At 40.4% G+C, this 18,682-nt stretch overlaps 1 protein-coding gene across 1 annotated transcript in view; it reads right to left on the reverse strand.

Annotated features, from left to right (window-relative positions):
* LOC311110941 (disintegrin and metalloproteinase domain-containing protein 12-like) overlaps positions 1-18,682 on the reverse strand; it is a gene marked incomplete at both ends in the record, with an annotated part of 138,304 nt that overhangs the window by 102,567 nt on the left and 17,055 nt on the right. The window contains 2 exons of the mRNA XM_084153588.1: positions 8,657-8,730; positions 11,720-11,841. Coding sequence (XP_084009714.1) covers positions 8,657-8,730; positions 11,720-11,841 — 196 coding nt within the window. The remainder of the gene's footprint in view (positions 1-8,656; positions 8,731-11,719; positions 11,842-18,682) is intronic.

Genomic DNA, 18,682 nt, shown 5'->3' on the forward strand with positions numbered 1-18,682 from the left:
TAAATTAGAGGAAAAACAAAAAGAAATGGAAAAACTTATTCAAGAAAGATCAAGTGTAATATATTATAAAAATAAAGCAAACTGGATGGAATATGGGGAAAAATGCACAAAATTCTTTTTTAATCTTCAACATAGGAATGCTACCAAAAAGAACTTAATGAAACTGGTTACAATTGACGGAGTCACCCATAATTCACCTAATGATATTTTGAAGGAAGAAACAAAGTATTTTAAGCATATGTTTTCTTTTCAGTCGCCTCCATCTCCTCTAACTGAAGCTAATTGTAGAGATTTTTTTCCTATTGATAATGTCAAATTAACAGCCACACAGAAAGACTCATGTGAAGGTGAAATTACAGAGGAGGAACTTCTGGATGCAATTAAAGACTTTAAGTCCGGGAAAACTCCAGGGTTGGATGGCATACCAATCGAGGTATACCAAACCTTTTTTGAAATACTAAGAGGACCGTTATTAGCATGTTTTAACCACTCCTATGTAAATGGTAGATTATCTGACACTCAAGAAGAAGGTCTGATCTCATTATTACTGAAACAGGATACAAGTGGAAAATATAAAGATCCAGTCCATTTACAAAATTGGAGGCCCCTTACACTTCAGTGTTGTGATGCAAAAATCCTAGCAAAATGTATAGCGCATAGAATTAAAAAGGTATTGTCGGATATTATTCATTCTAATCAGACAGGTTTTTTACATGGAAGATACATTGGAGACAATATAAGGCAAGTATTGGAAACAATAGAACACTATGGAAAATATGGGAAACCAGGCCTGCTATTCATAGCAGACTTCGAAAAGGCATTTGATAAAGTTCGACTGGAATTCATATATAAATGCCTGGAGCATTTCAATTTTGGAGAATCTCTTATAAAATGGGTCAAAATCATGTATAGTAACCCTAGGTGTAAAATAGTAAATAATGGCTATTTCTCAGAAAGTTTCAAACTGTCAAGAGGAGTGAAACAAGGTTGTCCACTATCGGCATATCTATTTATTGTGGCCATCGAGATGTTAGCTATTAAAATCAGATCCAATAATAATATCAGAGGATTAGAAATACAGGGCTTAAAAACAAAGGTGTCATTGTACGCAGATGATTCATGTTTTCTTTTAGATCCACAACTAGAATCCCTCCACAGCCTCATAGAGGATCTCGATACATTTTCTAATCTCTCTGGATTAAAACCAAATTATGACAAATGTACTATATTACGTATTGGATCACTAAAAAATACAATTTTTACATTACCATGTAGTTTACCAATAAAATGGTCTGATGGTGATGTGGATATACTCGGAATACATATCCCAAAGGAAATAAATGATCTCACTTCAATAAATTTTAATAGAAAGTTAGCAAAAATAGATAAGATCCTACTACCATGGAAAGGAAAATACCTGTCAATTTGTGGAAAAATCACCTTGATAAACTCTTTAGTATTATCCCAGTTTACCTATTTGCTTATGGTCTTGCCTACGCCTAGCAAACAGTTTTTTAAATTATATGAGAAAAAAATATTCAATTTTATTTGGAACGGCAAGCCAGACAAAATTAAAAGAGCATATTTATATAATGAATATGAATTCGGAGGACAGAAATTATTAAATATTAAAGCATTAGACCTATCACTAAAATCTTCAGTCATCCAAAAGTTATACTTAAATCCGAACTGGTTCTCAAGCAAATTAGTAAGATTGTCTCACCCACTGTTCAAGAAAGGCCTTTTTCCCTTTATTCAGATTACAACCTCTCACTTTCAGTTATTTGAAAAGGAAATAATCTCCCAAATGTCACTATTTCTAAAACAAGCCATAGAAAGTTGGTTACAATTTCAATTTAATCCTCCAGAAACGACAGAACAAATAATGCAACAAATATTGTGGTTAAATTCAAATATACTAATTGACAAAAAACCTATATTTATTGACAGAATGTTTAAAAAAGGTATAATCTTCGTAAATGATATCATCGGTAGGACTGGTGGAGTTATGTCGCACATGCAGCTAATAAAAACATATGGAAATGTCTGCTCTACCCAAAATTACAACCAAATAATTGCAGCCATACCGCAAAAGTGGAAGAGGAAAGTTGAAGGGGGAGAAAGTAAGGAACTTGTCTGTCGGCCTTGCATTAAAGAACATAATTGGTTAAGGAAAACTGTGATAAATAAAAAAGTATATCAGTTTCACTTAAGGACCAAAGGATTGACAGCAGTCCCATATAGATTGCAAAATAGTTGGGAAGAGATCTTTGACGTACCGATCCCATGGCATAGTGTTTATGAACTGACACGCAAAACGACACCGGATTCAAAAATTAGAATCTTTCAATTTAAATTATTATATAAAATTCTTGCTACCAATAGAATGTTATTTATATGGGGGATACAATCTTCCCAGCTCTGCAGATTTTGCTGTGAAGAGATAGAATCATTAGATCATTTGTTTTGGTTCTGTCCATTTGTAGCTTGTTTTTGGACACAGGTCCAGGAATGGCTAAAGGATTGCAATATTTACATGGAACTAACCTTGCAGATAGCATTACTGGGTGATCTGAAAAGTCATAGTCAATCAATCAATAATATAATAATACTTTTAGCAAAAATGTTTATTTTTAATTCACAATCTGTAGAAGCAATGAGAATAGAAAGGTTCAGAACTTTTGTAAAACATCACAGTATGGTTGAAATATATATGGCAAATAGAAATCCTATATGGATGGTGTTAAGAGATAGATGGGAGGTATTGAATAGAGTTGAAGGATGGGACTAATAACAAATAACAACAAATAATAACAAAGATAGCTAATAATGTAAGCATACTGTGTCCATAATAAGTATATAGGTTGTATGTTGGGAGCTTTTGGGAAGGAGCACAGTTAGAAAGATATGGCATTTAGAGGCAAACCGGATGGACATCATGAAGATGATCGGAGAGGTTGAGAGTAGAAGAAGTTCAGGAGAAAAAAAATAAATAGATGTGTATGTGTATATGTATGTATATATATATATATATATATATATATATATATGTATATGTGTGTGTATGTGTATGTATGTATATATATATATATATATATAGATATAGAATTATTGTAAAATTAACTCTGTCCGTAAGGTGTAGATAGTGAGTATGGACCGGAGGTGGAGGCCTGGGCGTTGTTGTTCACTAATTTACTCCAAGTGGGGAAAGGATGGTGGGGTTGAAAAGTAATAAAGGGGAATATATATATATAAAAAATAAAAAAAATATGGGGGATTGGAAGTGATGCAGACAATTACATTGATAGAAGATACAATCTATCTGCAATATTAAGCTGATCCTTCCCCCCCAAAAAAAAAAAAAAAAAAAAAAAAAAAAAAAAAAAAAACAATGAAGCGGTGGGTGCTGCTTCGGGAGCTAGGAGGCACTCCACTCAGACTGAATAAATAGAAACAGCTCTGCTGGCATACACACACCCTCCAAAAAACTAAACACAGAAATGGGAATAAATGAGTGCCAGGATTCAATGAGGCCAGACGCGTCAGCCTCATTTCTCAGTCTGATGCTGAGGTACAGAGCTGACAGAGAGCCAACATCAAGCTCAGACAGAACATGCAGGTCCAGCTCCAAATTGACCCCTTTTTTGGGTCAAATATTTCCAGGAGAGACCAAAGGAAAAAGTTGAAGTGGGCCTGGGATGTTACTTTAGAGAGACTCAGTAACTGGAAGTAGCTTGTGCAAGCCAAAACAGCTCAAAGGAGTAGGAGCCTATCTCCTGTTTCTGTAGCGTGAGGCAGCTTGATGTACAGTACCAGTCAAGCTACATTGTAGAATAATAGTGAAGACATCAAAACTATGAAATAACACATATGTGGAATCATGTAGTAACCCAAAAATGGTTAAACAAATGTTATATTTGAGATTCTTCAAAGTAGCCACCCTTTGCCTTGATGACAGCTTTGCACACTCTTGGCATTCTCTCAACCAGCTTCATGAGGAATTATTTTCCAACTGTCTTGAAGGAATTCCCACATATGCTGAGCACTTGTTGGCTGCTTTTCCTTCACTCTGCGGTCCAACTCATCCCAAACCATCTCAGTTGGGTTGAGGTCGGGGGATTGTGGAGGTCAGGTCATCTGATGCAGCACTCCATCACTCTCCTTCTTGGTCAAATAGCCCTTACACAGCCTGGAGGTGTGTTTTGGGTCATTGTCCTGTTGAAAAACAAATGACAGTCCCACTAAGTGCAAACCAGATGGGATGGCGTATCGCTGCAGAATGCTGTGGTAGCCATGCTGGTTAAGAGTCCCTTGAATTCTAAATAAATCACAGACAGTCTCACCAGCAAAGCACCCCCACACCATCACACCCCCACGGTGGGAACCACACATGCAGAGATCATCCGTTCACCTACTCTGCGTCTCAAAAAGACACAGCAGTTTGAACCAAAAATCTCAAATTTGGACTCATCAGACCAAAGGACAGATTTCCACCGGTCTAATGTCCATTGCTCGTGTTTCTTGGCCCAAGCAAGTCTCTTCTTCTTATAGGTGTCCTTTAGTAGTGGTTTCTTTGCAGCAATTCGACCATGAAGGCCTGATTCACGCAGTCTCCTCTGAACAGTTGATGTGGAGATGTGTCTGTTAATTGAACTCTGTGAAGCATTTATTTTGGCTGCAATCTGAGGTGCAGTTAACTCTAATGAACTTATCCTCTGCAGCAGGGGTAACTCTGGGTCTTCTTTTCCTGTGGCGGTCCTCATGAGAGCCAGTTTCATCATAGCGCTTGATGGTTTTTGCGACTGCACTTGAAGAAACTTTCAAAGTTCTTGACATTTTCCGTATTGACTGACCTTCATGTCTTAACCTCTTAAGGATCGGACCCTTTTTTCAATTTTCACCTAAAATGACATACCCAAATCTAACTGCCTGTAGCTCAGGACCTGAAGCAAGGATATGCATATTTTTGATACCATTTGAAAGGAAACATTTTGAAGTTTGTGGAAACGTGAAATTAATGTAGGAGAATATAACAGATTAGATCTGGTAAAAGATAATACTAACAAAAAACATGTGTTTTCTATTATTTTTTTGTTCCATCATCTTTGAAATGCAAGAGAAAGGCCACAATATAATATTGCAGTTTAGGCGCAATTTAGATTTTGGCCACTAGATGGCATCAGTGTGTGTGCAAAGTTTCAGATTGATCCAGTGAAGCATTGCAATACTGGACTATTTTGTATCAAGTCTGCCCAAATGTGCCGAATTGGTCAATTGAATCATATTCAAGTACATAACTATAGAGAACATACGAAAATGATATGGTAATACAAAATGTAAGTTTACACACTCCCAGGAATGTCATACATGATGGATCATTTGCTTATACACTAACTTGATGGCCAGGCGGGGTGGGTGTGGAGCCAGAGACAGCAGGGGTTCAAACTATAGAACCCAGTTCCTACATTTGAATATAAAAATGGATTTTATCAAACAAAACTATGCTACAATTTATCTCTGGGACTCTTAGGATGACAAATCAAAGCAAGATTACTGAATGTAAGTGCATTAGTTACCTTCAGAGGTGAATGTATCAAACCAGTTGCCATGATAAGTTTGTTGTTATTGTGCACTCTCCTTAAACAATAGCATGGTATCTTTTCACTGTAATAGCTACTGTAAATTGGACAGTGCAGTTAGATTAACAAGAATTTAAGCTTTCTGCCCATATAAGACATGTCTATGTCCTGGAAGGTTTGCTGTTACTTACAACAGTCATGCTAATCACATTAGCGCACGTTAGCTCAACCGTCCCGTATACGGGACACTGATTCCATAGAGGTTAAAGTAATGATGGACTGTCATTTCTCTTTGCTTATTTGTTCTTGCCATAATATGGACTTGGTCTTTTACCAAATAGGGCTATCTTCTGTATACCACCCCTACCTTGTCACAACACAACTGATTGGCTCAAACGCATTAAGGAAATAAATTCCACAAATTAACTTTTAACCAGGCTCCCGAGTGGCGCAGCGGTCTAAGGTACTGCATCTCAGTGCTTGAGGCGTCACTACAGACCCCCTTGCCGAGATTGGGAGTCCCACAGGGCGGCGCACAATTGGCCCAGCGTCGTCCGGTATTGGCCGGTGTAGGCCGTCATTGTAAATAAGAATTTGTTCTTAACTGACTTGCCTAGATAAATAAAGGTTAAATAAAAATACAATAAAATAATTGAAATGCTTTCCAGGTGACTACCTCATGAAGCTGGTTGAGAGAATGGCAAGAGTGTGCAAAGCTGTCATCCAGGCAAAGGGTGGCTACTTTGAAGAATCTCAAATATAAAATATATTTTGATTTGTTTAACACTTTTTTGGTTAATACATAATTCTATATGTGTTATTTAATAGTTTTGATGTCTTCACTATTATTCTACAATGTAGAAAATAGTAAAAATAAAGAAAAACACTGGAATGAGTAGGTGTGTCCAAACTTTTGACTGGTACTGTACAAGTACACCCCATGGACGCTAGTTTACCACAGGGCCTTCCCCCAATCTATCTCCTTAGTGCCAAGCAGAGATGCATCGGGTCCCATTTGTATAGTCTTTGGTATGACTCGTCCAGGGATCGAACTCTCAGACTTCCAATCTCAGGACGGACATTCTAACCATAAATCCACTGAGTTGGTCTTACAATACTGTTAATGCTACACAGGTTGTGAGTGCTTCCAGCTGAGAGGATAAAGGAATCAATCTATTTATGATAAGCAATGAACAAACGCATGCATGCCCAAACACACACACAGCCTGAAAAGCTCTGTACTTGCTCTAGGCCAGACTGTTGGGCCAGAGGGCTGCTAGCTAACATATTGGTTTATTAATTAGATTTGGTATTCCGTTTACTTTGGGTAGTGCAAGATCTTTTCAGATTGGCCCTGGACCAGGTGTGCTCTTGAGGAAGACCAAATGAGGAAACCTTATGGACTCAGCAGAACTCTGTAAAAAAACAAACATTTACAGTAAACCTTGCATAACTCAGCCCAGAACACATCCACTTACTAAACAGGTAATTTAATTCAGTTGACTAACTCACTCTTACTGAAAACCAATAAAACACAAACTCTTATAGAATGAATACAGAATCTCTATACATTTCAGAGTACTTCCTGCTCTACCTGTCGCTTAGATCTCTGTCCGTCTACAGTGCAGCTAATTTATGTGTGAAACTAATTTCTTAGGATAATAGAACCTCCATACTGAACACTATTAAGTGGACATTAGCAGCATAAAACAGTATAGACAGATAGCAAATATTGTGCTGTTACACACCACAAACTGAGAGAGCAAACTATTACTCTGCGTTAGCTCTGATTAGCTCAGAGGTTCTTCCTACCACCTGATTCTACAGAGAAGGCAGGGAGTGTACGACCCCACACAGTGTACACACAGAGGGCATGCAGAGGTCACACACCACCTGTGTCTGGGCACAGACATGAGACAGACATCAGCGGACACATCTGGAGGGAGGCAGGGAAGAGGACAGGCGGAACAGACGGAAGGGAATGGTTGGGCTGGCTTATCTCTCACAGCTGACCCACATGTCACCGAGGTTGGCGGTGCGGGTGGGGTAGCAGGGTAGTTGGGTAGGATTTTTTCTTTTTAGGAATAGGGTGGTGGGAATTTTGTCAGGGACAGAGATTAATTTGGACAGTAGAAGTGAGGTGATGAGGAAAATCAGAGTTTTTATGTTTATAGTGGGGGTGTTTTAAAGGAGTGATGGGAGTGAGTGCAGTACACAAAATCAATGAGAATATCCTGATGTCCAAGTGTATGTACTATCTCAGTAGTGTTGCAGTGAAATCTGATAGATCTCTGGGGTCTTATCCCTACTGGTCTAGTCTATGCATCTATGGTGGTCCATCAAACCTGGCAGAGTAAACTAACTGGAGGGAGATCATGTCTCCTGCACAGTGTCCAAGCCAAGGAGTGTAAGTTACACATTCAAACGCAATGTCTATGCCAAGTATAAAATACTTGAAGGCCCATGGCTGCTTCAGACCTAATACCTGGTCCAAGTCTCTTTGCTTCTGGAAGTGCTTAGCTTGTACTGTATATATGAACTGTGTGTATATATGCAGTTTATTTCACAAATACTCCACAGGATTCCCAGTTCTCATGCCTGGTGTTATATTCCACAGTCTGGAAGAGAAGAAGGTGATGAGAGAAAGGGAAAAGGGAGATTGAGAGGAGGGGGTAAAAACCTCTGAGTCCACTTCACCCTCATTCTTTATCAACTATCATCAGTCAACTCTTCAGAGAGACTAAACCATAAAAGAGCCTCGACATTTGTTCGGTGAAATATTTTTTCCCCTCCATGAAACTGTATCAGCCCTCATACTGTAGAAGTGTTTGCCATAGCTCTTACTACAGCCATGGGCACAGCATATGCTAGCTGAAGAGCAACACATCTGATCATTGTTTACTCCATATGTCAATGTGCTTGTATCTTCCCAAATTCAAACAAACCATTCATGAAATAAACCAATATCCACTAGTCCCCAAAACATCCATATTCCTTTGGAAGCCTAGATGCCTGCAGTGATGAAGGTCGGATGTAGGATTTTAGGATGTGCAGTGGAATATAGAATGATAACTTACTCGTTTTTTTCTAGTGCCAGGACCAGTTGTTCGCCTTCCGCCTCCACCACCAGCTTCAGTGAAGCAGGATGACTCTAGAACACAAACAGAGGACACGAGAGGTGAGGGGACGGGACACCCAGCAAGGCTGACACATACTGGACAGGAAGTACGAGGGTATGCTGGGAGAGGGCCAGGAAGAGTGATTCCAGTTCCCAGATCCATTGCATTGCATTGGTGGTTGTCATGACTAGGGCCCTGTTTTCCTGACTACGTGACATGACCAGGGAAAGCTCTGGACTCTAGCCATGACAGCTGACTTTTTGATGAGCACATATGTATCGCGCCTCTCCGTTACTAATTCTCCATCCGAGGATGACCAGGTCATAGACACTTCCGTTAGTCCCTTTAATGATTTCCCATAGTTAGGTTAAAAACTGGACTCCGTTCATTCAGAAAGTTGGAGACATTTATAAAATAATAATGTAATACAGTAATGTAAAAAACGAGCTAATGTTGAACATGAAATTAAAAATTCCCCTTTAGGTCTACAGCAATAATCTACCATGTCAGGTTGATGTTGGTCAGAAATCAACACCAAAAACATTTCTGTTTTTGCAGAGCAAACAGTGTTTTTCCTTGAGTGCAAGAACAACATTTTGATGATTGTCTGCATATTTCAGTGCTGACTGACACTAATTTCCCCAGACCTCCTGCCTTTTTAACACTCATGAGTTATGACACTGACACTAATTTCCCCAGACCTCCTGCCTTTTTAACACTCATGAGTTATGACCGAACTGGCCCATGGGAAAAGGGGGGCTTGACAGCAGTTGGGAATCTCTGTCTGTCGTACAGTTTATCACAGACTATCAGATACTGTATCACACACATATACACACACACACACACACACACATACACACACACACACACACACACACACACACACACACACACACACACACACACACACACACACACACACACACACACACACACACAGGTAGCGATGGAGAGCGTCCTGCTAGGAAAAAGTAATGTTGTCATTAAAACTATTTTACTACCCATGTAGAAGCAGGTACACAGACAAGCAGCCAGGCATTTCGGCTGCACCTTGAGAGATAAAGAGAGACAGACAGACAGGCAGGGATAAAGATAGACAGACAGACAGACATACAGACAGACAGAGACAGAACAACCATTATTTTGTCCCAGTCAGATAAGGGCAATTCCACGGTAACAGAGTGATACTGAGACTCTGTTTTTTCACTTTAAAATGTATGCCAAACAAAAACCAATGATTGCAAAGTTAAACAAACCATACAACTCTATTTAACAATGTCCACAGAACATTTTACAAAAACACATTTACTTGAAGAACAGTGCAGATGTAAAGTTTGGTAACCGAATGACGGTTTGTGCTGTTGGTGCCGTCATTCTGTTACCAAATGTTGTATCTGCACTGATCTTCAAGTAAATGTGTTTTTGTAAAATGTTCCGTAGAAATTGTTAAAAGTAGTCCTTGTGCATAGAGTTGTATGGTTTGTAGGTCCACGGTGGGTCCATTTGTGGTTTAGAAGGCAGGACGGTTCATGTCAGGTCATCACTCCACTGTCCTGACTCAACACCACCAAGATATTGGCTTGCTATTTCTTGTAGCACTGAAAACAGTTAAATAAAAACTAAAATGGTGGAGGGAAAAATAAGTTTGGTATCATCTCTGATAAAATAATAAACTTCTTAAACTCAAAAATATGTTGGAATGGTCAACATGGCTATAACAGCTGGCTCGTGAACTATACAAATACACATTACTGTCAAACTCAATTGATTATGTAGTGTCATGACAATGGAATACCTCTCTAATAAAATAAAATACATTTTCACCACAATTCTGTCCTAACTAAATAACTAGAATTTCTTCATTGTTCCAGACAAAGCTATAATATAACACATTCTGATGCATTACTGGTGCATCACTGGCAGCTCTCAAGACTCCTTCTCATTTCAGAGATGTTGTTGTTTTGCTTATACCCTCCCCATGTCATCCAAGTAAAGCACAAGCTCAACATTCAGGGAGAGTGTGTAATTGAGACACTAATATAGCAGAACCCCCCCCCCCTCCGAGGGTGTGGTATTTCTTCCAGCTAGGAAAAACCTATCCACTCATGTATAATCTGAGGGATAAATCTTGGAAAGCCATGGCTGTTTTACATATTCCGGGAGTACTACTCAACACCCACGCATTTCCCTTGTCAGGATTGGTTTCCCTATGGTGCAGTGGGAGATCCCGGATTTCAAAAATGTATTTCTCTCACTAAGTCCTAGTGGGCTGAACGCATTGGGTTTCCCCGTCTGAAGCTACGCTAAGATATCCTAAAACCACATACTCAATTGCAGAACGTGCTTAATTTGTTAAAGACCCCATGTAATAGCTGAGATCAAATGTGCTGATTTACCTGGTTTTAACAACTGAATGGATTTCAGGCATTACACATGGTTCATAGAAAGAAACTCTAATATGTCTTATAAATCTTTGCTGTGCTTACTGTTTTGGTATGTCAAGGATAACAAGTGTTAGGGTGCATTTGCTAGCCATTCACAGCAATGCTCATCTGTCCAATACATTTTAGCACAATGGTTAGATGGTTTGAAATCCGGTTGCTACCTGACTTTGTTACAAAACCAGACAGTTTGGGAAAAAAGGTAGTCTTCTGCCAGTGGTAAACCATTTACATTTGTTTTCCTTTTCATGCACTGCTGAGTTGTAGAGTATAGGAGCCTGGTGATTTGGGGGAATCATTTCACAGTGTGTGGAGCCCAGGGCCTAGCTCATACTAAACAAACAACAGAGGGGCCATTCAACGCCGTGGGGAGCGAGCTCTGAGGAAAAAACACAAAGGGGAATCAGCCGAGGATAAACAGAAATGGGGAAGGGAAATTATTAGGAGCTCACGACTGGAACAACACAGGATACCTGAGGCAGGTGAGCAGGCAGGCTGGCATCTGTGCTTGGCTGAGCTAGGAGCAGCTTATTAGCATTAGCCAAGACCGCTAAGTGGCCGCTTTATGAATATTTACCCTGGACTTGAGCTGGCTGAGTGGTCTGCGCTCCCGCCCTTCTAGCAGGAGAGGTACCGTGGTGTCATAGCTTTGGGGCTTAGGGACAGCACTGTGCAGCACGCTCTGGTCCAAGCTGTTGCCTGTTAAAAGATCAATAACAGTGATTAGTTATGTGATGTAATCAATGGAAGTGGTTTGTACTGAGTGGGTATGGTTAGCGCAAGACTGATGTCTTTCTGGTCTCTGTTAAGTACTGCTATCACTTGACCTGAGGTGGCCTAACTGAGAGCATGTATATTACTGTATAATGAGAATGACATAACCCCTGACGTCAATGGTTGAGGCGGCAGTCAACAATGAGATTATGGAGAATGACATAACATTTTTATCAGACTTGAAATGTTAGTCTTTTGAACATGTGATTGTTTCATCATTTAGCTTCAGGCCACCTCAAGTAAAATGTGTTGCTCTATTGCATGGTTCATCAACTAGATTCAGCTGTGGGCTGATCTTTCTTGAGCGGATGGTCGGGGGACGGAACATAATTACAAATAATTTGTAGACTGCAAAGTGACTGAAGCTCAAACATATACACTACATGACCAAAAGTATGTGGACACCTGCTCGTCGAACATCTCATTCCAAAATCATGGGCATTCCACTAGATGTTGGAACATTGCTGCGGGGACTTGCTTCCATTCAGCCACAAGAGCATTAGTGAGGTCGGACACTGATGTTGGGCAATTAGGCCTGGCTCGCAGTTAGCGTTCCAATTCATCCCGCAGGTGATCAATGGGGTTGAGGTCAGGGCTCTGTTCAGGCCAGTCAAGTTCTTCCACACTGATCTCAACAAACCATTTCTGTATGGACCTCGCTTTGTGCATGGGAGCAATTTCATGCTGAAACTGGAAAGGGCCTTCCCCAAACTGCCCCATACCACTATTCCTCCTCCACCAAATTTTACAGTTGGTACTATGCAATCGGGCAGGTAGCATTCTCCTGGCATCCGCCAAACCCAGATTCGTCCCTCGGACTGCCAGATGGTGAAGCTTCATTCATCACTCCAGAGAACGCGTTTCCACTGCTCCAGAGTCCAATGGCGGCGAGCTTTACACCACTCCAGCCGACTCTTGGCATTGCACATGGTGATCTTAGGCTTGTGTGCGGCTGCTCGGCCATGGAAACCCATTTCATTAAGCTCCCGATGAACAGTTATTGTGCTGATGTTGCTTCCAGGGGCAGTTTGGAACTCGGTAGTGAGTGTTGCGACCGAGGACAGACAAGCAGGGAAACCTGCTCTATTGTTTAAATGATCTTGAATTGATTCCACACTAAATGCCCCATTTATGTAAGGGTTTTAGGTCACTTGAGTGAGCCACACTGACCTACTGCGGGTCAAGAAAACCTTCACATTAAATATAACTACTACAGGCATCCATTTTTCAAACACACCAATTGGACTAGGTTTCAGACAATGAAGAGGCCCTCAGACAAACTGTACAGCGCTGTAGACATATTGCCTTTAGATATTGCCTTTTCCAAACACAATGCAAGCTCTCTATTAGTCTACTGTGAAACAGTGGTGTCCCCAAAGGGTATCTGTTCGGCAGTAAGACACAACATCAATAATGGATGGTTTCACACAGCTCATCAGGAACAAAGCTTTACCAATATCTCTCAATAGCACTGCTGCACAAAACAACCAATTGCTGTGCTGTACATTAAAGCTCTTATTCTGTTATACTGGGAATCAATATAAAGCTCTTTCTCCCCCAATGTTTTGTTCTATTGTAAATCTATTATTTTAGCATTAAAAGCAACTTCTTTACCCTGCTGGTAAGGTGAATTCACTAGGGGTATTACACAGTTAGCTAGTTAGACAAGCTAGACACCACAGAATATGCAGTACTTGAGGAAGCTGTCCATTTGAGTACGTACAGTGCCTTCAGCAAGTATTCACACCCCTTGACTTTACAGCCTGAATTTAAAATTGATTAAATTGAGATGTTTTGTCACTGGCCTACACACAATACCCCATAATATCAAAGTGGAATCATGTTTTTAGACATTTTACAAATTAATTAAAAATGAAACGCTTAAATGTCTTGAGTCAATAAGTATTCAACCACTTTGTTATAGCAAGCCTAAATAAGTTCAAGAGTAAACATTTGCTGAACAAGTCATAAGTTGCATGGACTCACTCTGTGTGCAATAATAGTGTTTAACATGATTTTTGAATGACTACCTCATCTCTGTACCCCACACATACAGTTAATTGTAAGGTCAGTAAGTCGAGCAGTGCATGTCTAACACAGATTCAACGACAAAGACCTGGGAGGTTGTCCAATGCCTCGCAAAGAAGGGTACCTATTGGTAGATGAGTTTAAAAAAAAGCAGACATTGAATATCCCTTTGAGCATGGTGAAGTTATTAATTACACTTTGGATGGTGTATCAATACACCCAGTCACTACAAAGATACAGGCGTCCTTCCTAACTCAGTTGCCAGAGACGAAGGAAACCGCTCAGGGAATTCACCATGAGGCCAATGGTGACTTTAAAACAGGTACAGTTTAATGGCTGAGATAGGAGAAAACTGAGGATGGATCAACAACATTGTAGTTACTCCACAATACTAACCTAATTGACAGAGTGAAAAGAAGGAAGCCTGTACAGAATAAAAATATTCCAAAACATGCATCCTGTTTGCAACAAGGCACTAAAGTAATACTGCAAGAAATGTGCCAAAGCAATTAACTTTTTGTCCTGAATACTTTTATTTTATTTTTTATTTTATTTCACCTTTATTTAACCAGGTAAGCCAGTTGAGAACAAGTTCTCATTTACAACTGTGACCTGGCCAAGATAAAGCAAAGCAGTGCGATAAAAACAACAACAACACAGAGTTACATATGGAATAAACAAAAACATACAGTCAATAACACAATAGAAAATAGAAATCTATATACAGTGTGTGCAAATGTAGTAAGTTATGGAGGTAAGGCAATAAATAGGCCATAGTGCAAAATAATTACAATTTAGTATTAACACTGGAGTGATAGATGTGCAGAAGATGATGTGCAAATAGAGATACTGGGCTGCAAATTAGCAAAATAAATAACAATGTAAATAACAATATGGGGATGAGGTAGTTGGGTGGGCTAATTACAGATGGGCTGTGTACAGGTACAGTGATCGGTAAGCTGCTCTGACAACTGATGCTTAAAGTTAATGAGGGAGATAAGTGTCTCCAGCTTCATAGATTTACAAAGTGTTATGCTTGGGGCAAATCCAATACAACACATTACTGAGTACCACTCTCCATATTTTCAAGCATAGTGGTGGCTGCATCATGTTATGGGTATTCTTGTAATTGTTATGGACTGGGAGTTTTTCAGGATAAAAAAGAAACGTAATGGAGCTTAAGCACAGGCAAAATCCAAGAGGAAAGCCTGGTTCAGTCTGCTTTCCACCAGACACTGGGAGATTAGTTCACCTTTCCTCAGGACAATAACCTAAAACACAAGGCCAAATCTACACTGGAGTTGCTTACCAAGAAGACAGTGAATGTTGCTGAGTGGCCGAGATACAGTTTTGACTTAAATCTGCTTGAAAATCTATGCCAAGACTTAAAAATGGCTGTCTAGCTATGATCAACAACCAATTTGTCCTGTGTAACTCAGTTGGTAGAGCATAGCGCCAGGGTTGTGGATTCGATTCCAACGGAGGACCAGTACGAAAAAAGTATTACCAGCTCAGCTGGTAGAGCACGGCGCTTGTAATGCCAAGGTAGTGGGTTCGATCCCCGGGACCACCCATACACAAAACATTTCTGCACGCATGACTGTAAGTCGCTTTGGATAAAAGCGTCTGCTAAATGGCATATTCATTTAATTAATTAATGCACTCACTACAGTAAGTCGCTCTGGATAAGAGCATCTGCTAAATGGAAAATTAAAAATATATATATATATGTAAATTTGACAGAGCTTGAAGAATTTCGAAAATAATAATGGGGAAATATTGTCCAATCCATTTGTGCAAAGCTCTTAGAGACGTGCTGTCATCACTGCCAAAGGTGATTCTAACATGTACTGACTCAGGGAATATTTGAGTAAATGAGATATTTCGGTATTTCATTTTCAATACATTTGCAAAAATGTCTAAAAACATGTTTTCACAGTCATTATGTCATTATGGGGTATTGTGTGTTGATGGGTGAGAAACAAATCTATTTAATACATTTTGAATTCAGGCTGTAACCCAACAAAATGTGGAATAAGTCAAGGGGTATGTGTATACAAGCAGACAGTGTATATATATATATATATATATATATATATATACCATTCAAAAGTTTGGGGTCACTTAGAAATGTCCTTGTTTTCGAAAGAAAAGCAATGGTTTTGTCCATTAAAATAACATCAAATTGATCCGAAATACAGTGTAGACATTGTTAATGTTGTAAATGGCTATTGTAGCTTGAAATGGCTGATTTTTTATGGAACATCTACATAGGCGTACAGAGGCCCATTATCAGCAACCATCAGTCCTGTATTCCAATGGCACATTCTGTTTGCTAATCCAAGTTTATCATTTTAAAAGGCTAATTGATAATTAGAAACCCCATTTGCTAACAATTATGTTAGAACAGCTGAAAACTGTTGTGCTGATTAAAGAAGCAATAAAACTGGCCTTCTTGAGACTAGTTGAGTATCTGGAGCATCAGCAATTGTGGGCTCGATTACAGGCTCAAAATGGCCAGAAACAAATAACTTTCTTCTGAAACTCGTCAGTCTATTCTTGTTCTGAGAAATGAAGGTTATTCCATGCGAGAAATTGCCAAGAAACTGAAGATCTCGTACAACGCTGTGTACTACTCCCTTCACAGAACAGCGCAAACTGGCTCTAACCAGAATAGAAAGAGGAGTGGGAGGCCCCGGTGCACAACTGAGCAAGAGGACAACTACATTAGAGTGTCTAGTTTGAGAAACAGGCGCCTCACAGGTCCTCAACTGGCAGCTTCATTAAATAGTACCCGCAAAACAGAGGTGTAAAGAAAAAGCCATATCTCAGACTGGCCAATAAAAAGAAAAGATTAAGATGGGCAGTCTGAGATATGGCTTTTTCTTTGCAACTCTGCCTAGAATGTCAGCATCCCAGAGTCTCCTCTTCACTGTTGACGTTGAGACTGGTGTTTTGCGGGTACTATTTAATGAAGCTGCCAGTTGAGGACCTGTGAGGTGCCTGTTTCTCAAACTAGACACTCTTATCAGTATCTCTCTCCATGCTCCCCCTCCTCTCCTCTGCTCTCACAGACCACTGTCGTCTGGGCCCTGTGAGGTCCACACTGAGCGTGCTCAGATGATAGCAGGCCCAGTGGGGTTCCTGTGTGGCCAAGGAGGAAGTGCTGGGAACACTAGCCCCAGGGAAGGTGGAGGGATGGAGGGCGGAACAGGGGGAGGGAGGCCTAAGGACTGGTGATAAAGCCCTGCTATCATTAATGTAAGGCTCTGGGAACCACAACTCTACCAGTAAACACAGTGAGACTGTTGTTCCTCATGTTCTCTGAGCTCTACTGCTATACACTAGAGGGGCTGGGGTTTTCTGTCTGGAAATGCCACCGGGTGGCTGGATCATGGGAAGTTTGAGAAGTCAGGGCCTACAGTAGAGAACTATGGTGTCTGTGTGATGTGTCTGAGAACTCTTTACTCTCTGTCACACTCTCTCTGGTTAATGGGACTGGGACTCTCTTTGAAGACCAGTCTGACGACAACGCCACATTTGATTCCTGCATCAGACTGTCCAACAGTGGACTGTGCTCCCAGGATGGCTCAAACTCCATTTATCCACTGTGGTTCATATCCTAACAACGGCACAAAATGAGACCTCCTGTTTTTATAAGATATTTAACCATTCCCTTACAGTAGTTTGTTTGTTATAGTGGTGCGTGAAAACCGCGACGGCGCGAGTTTTTAACAGTGGCCACATTCTGCGGTTAGAGTGCAATTGAAAAAAAACACTATAAAATGTAAGTCAAGCAGACGTCTTGTAATAAAGCTTTCAACACTGGCTCTAACACGGCTCCCCCTCTATTCATATGTTCCCTCTTCTCTCACACACTGAAAGTCTTGGTAATTACATGGTGTTAATATAGAGAGGGATGAAGTCGCTCTGGATAAGAGCGTCTGCTAAATGACCAAAAATAAATAAATAAATAAATAAAATAATGAGAGGTCGCCTGTGTGTGTGTGTGTGTGTGGTTGTGTGTGAGTGTGTGTGCCCGAGTGTGGGAGAATGTGTGTTTGCATGCAGCATCTATCATCTCTCTCTCAGCATCTATCATCTCTCCCTCATATGCTTGATCTTCGTTGGGGAATATTTGGAATTATAAGTAAAACCCTACGTTCCCATATGTATGCCAACCACAGTCCAATTCTCATACTGTTAAGAAAAATCAGTTGCAGACTACATTTAAAAGCCAAGTCTGCCTGGCAGCCAGCAACATTTTACCCATCCTATTATATGCATCAGAGAGATAGAGAGAGAGAGAGACAGAGAGAGAAGCGACAAAGAGAGAGAGAGAGAGAGACAGAGTGAGAGAGAGAGAGAGACAGAGAGAGAGAGAGAGAGAGAGAGAGACAGAGAGAGAGAGAGAGAGAGAGAGAGAGAGAGAGAGAGAGAGAGAGAGACAGAGTGAGAGAGACAGAGAGACAGAGAGACAGAGAGAGAGAGAGAGAGAGAGAGAGAGAGAGAGAGAGAGAGAGAGAGAGAGAGAGAGAGAGAGAGAGCGAGAGAGAGAGAGAGAGAGAGAGACAGAGTGAGAGAGAGAGAGACAGAGAGAGAGAGGAGAGAGAGGAGAGAGAGGGAGAGAGAGAGAGAGGAGAGAGAGAGAGAGAGAGAGAGGAGAGAGAGGAGAGAGAGAGGAGGAGAGAGAAGAGGAGTGAGAGAGGAGAAGAGAGGAGAGGAGAGAGAGGACCAG

The sequence above is a fragment of the Coregonus lavaretus genome (genome assembly GCF_964263955.1).
Source record: "Coregonus lavaretus genome assembly, chromosome: 36".
NCBI lineage: Eukaryota > Metazoa > Chordata > Actinopteri > Salmoniformes > Salmonidae > Coregonus > Coregonus lavaretus.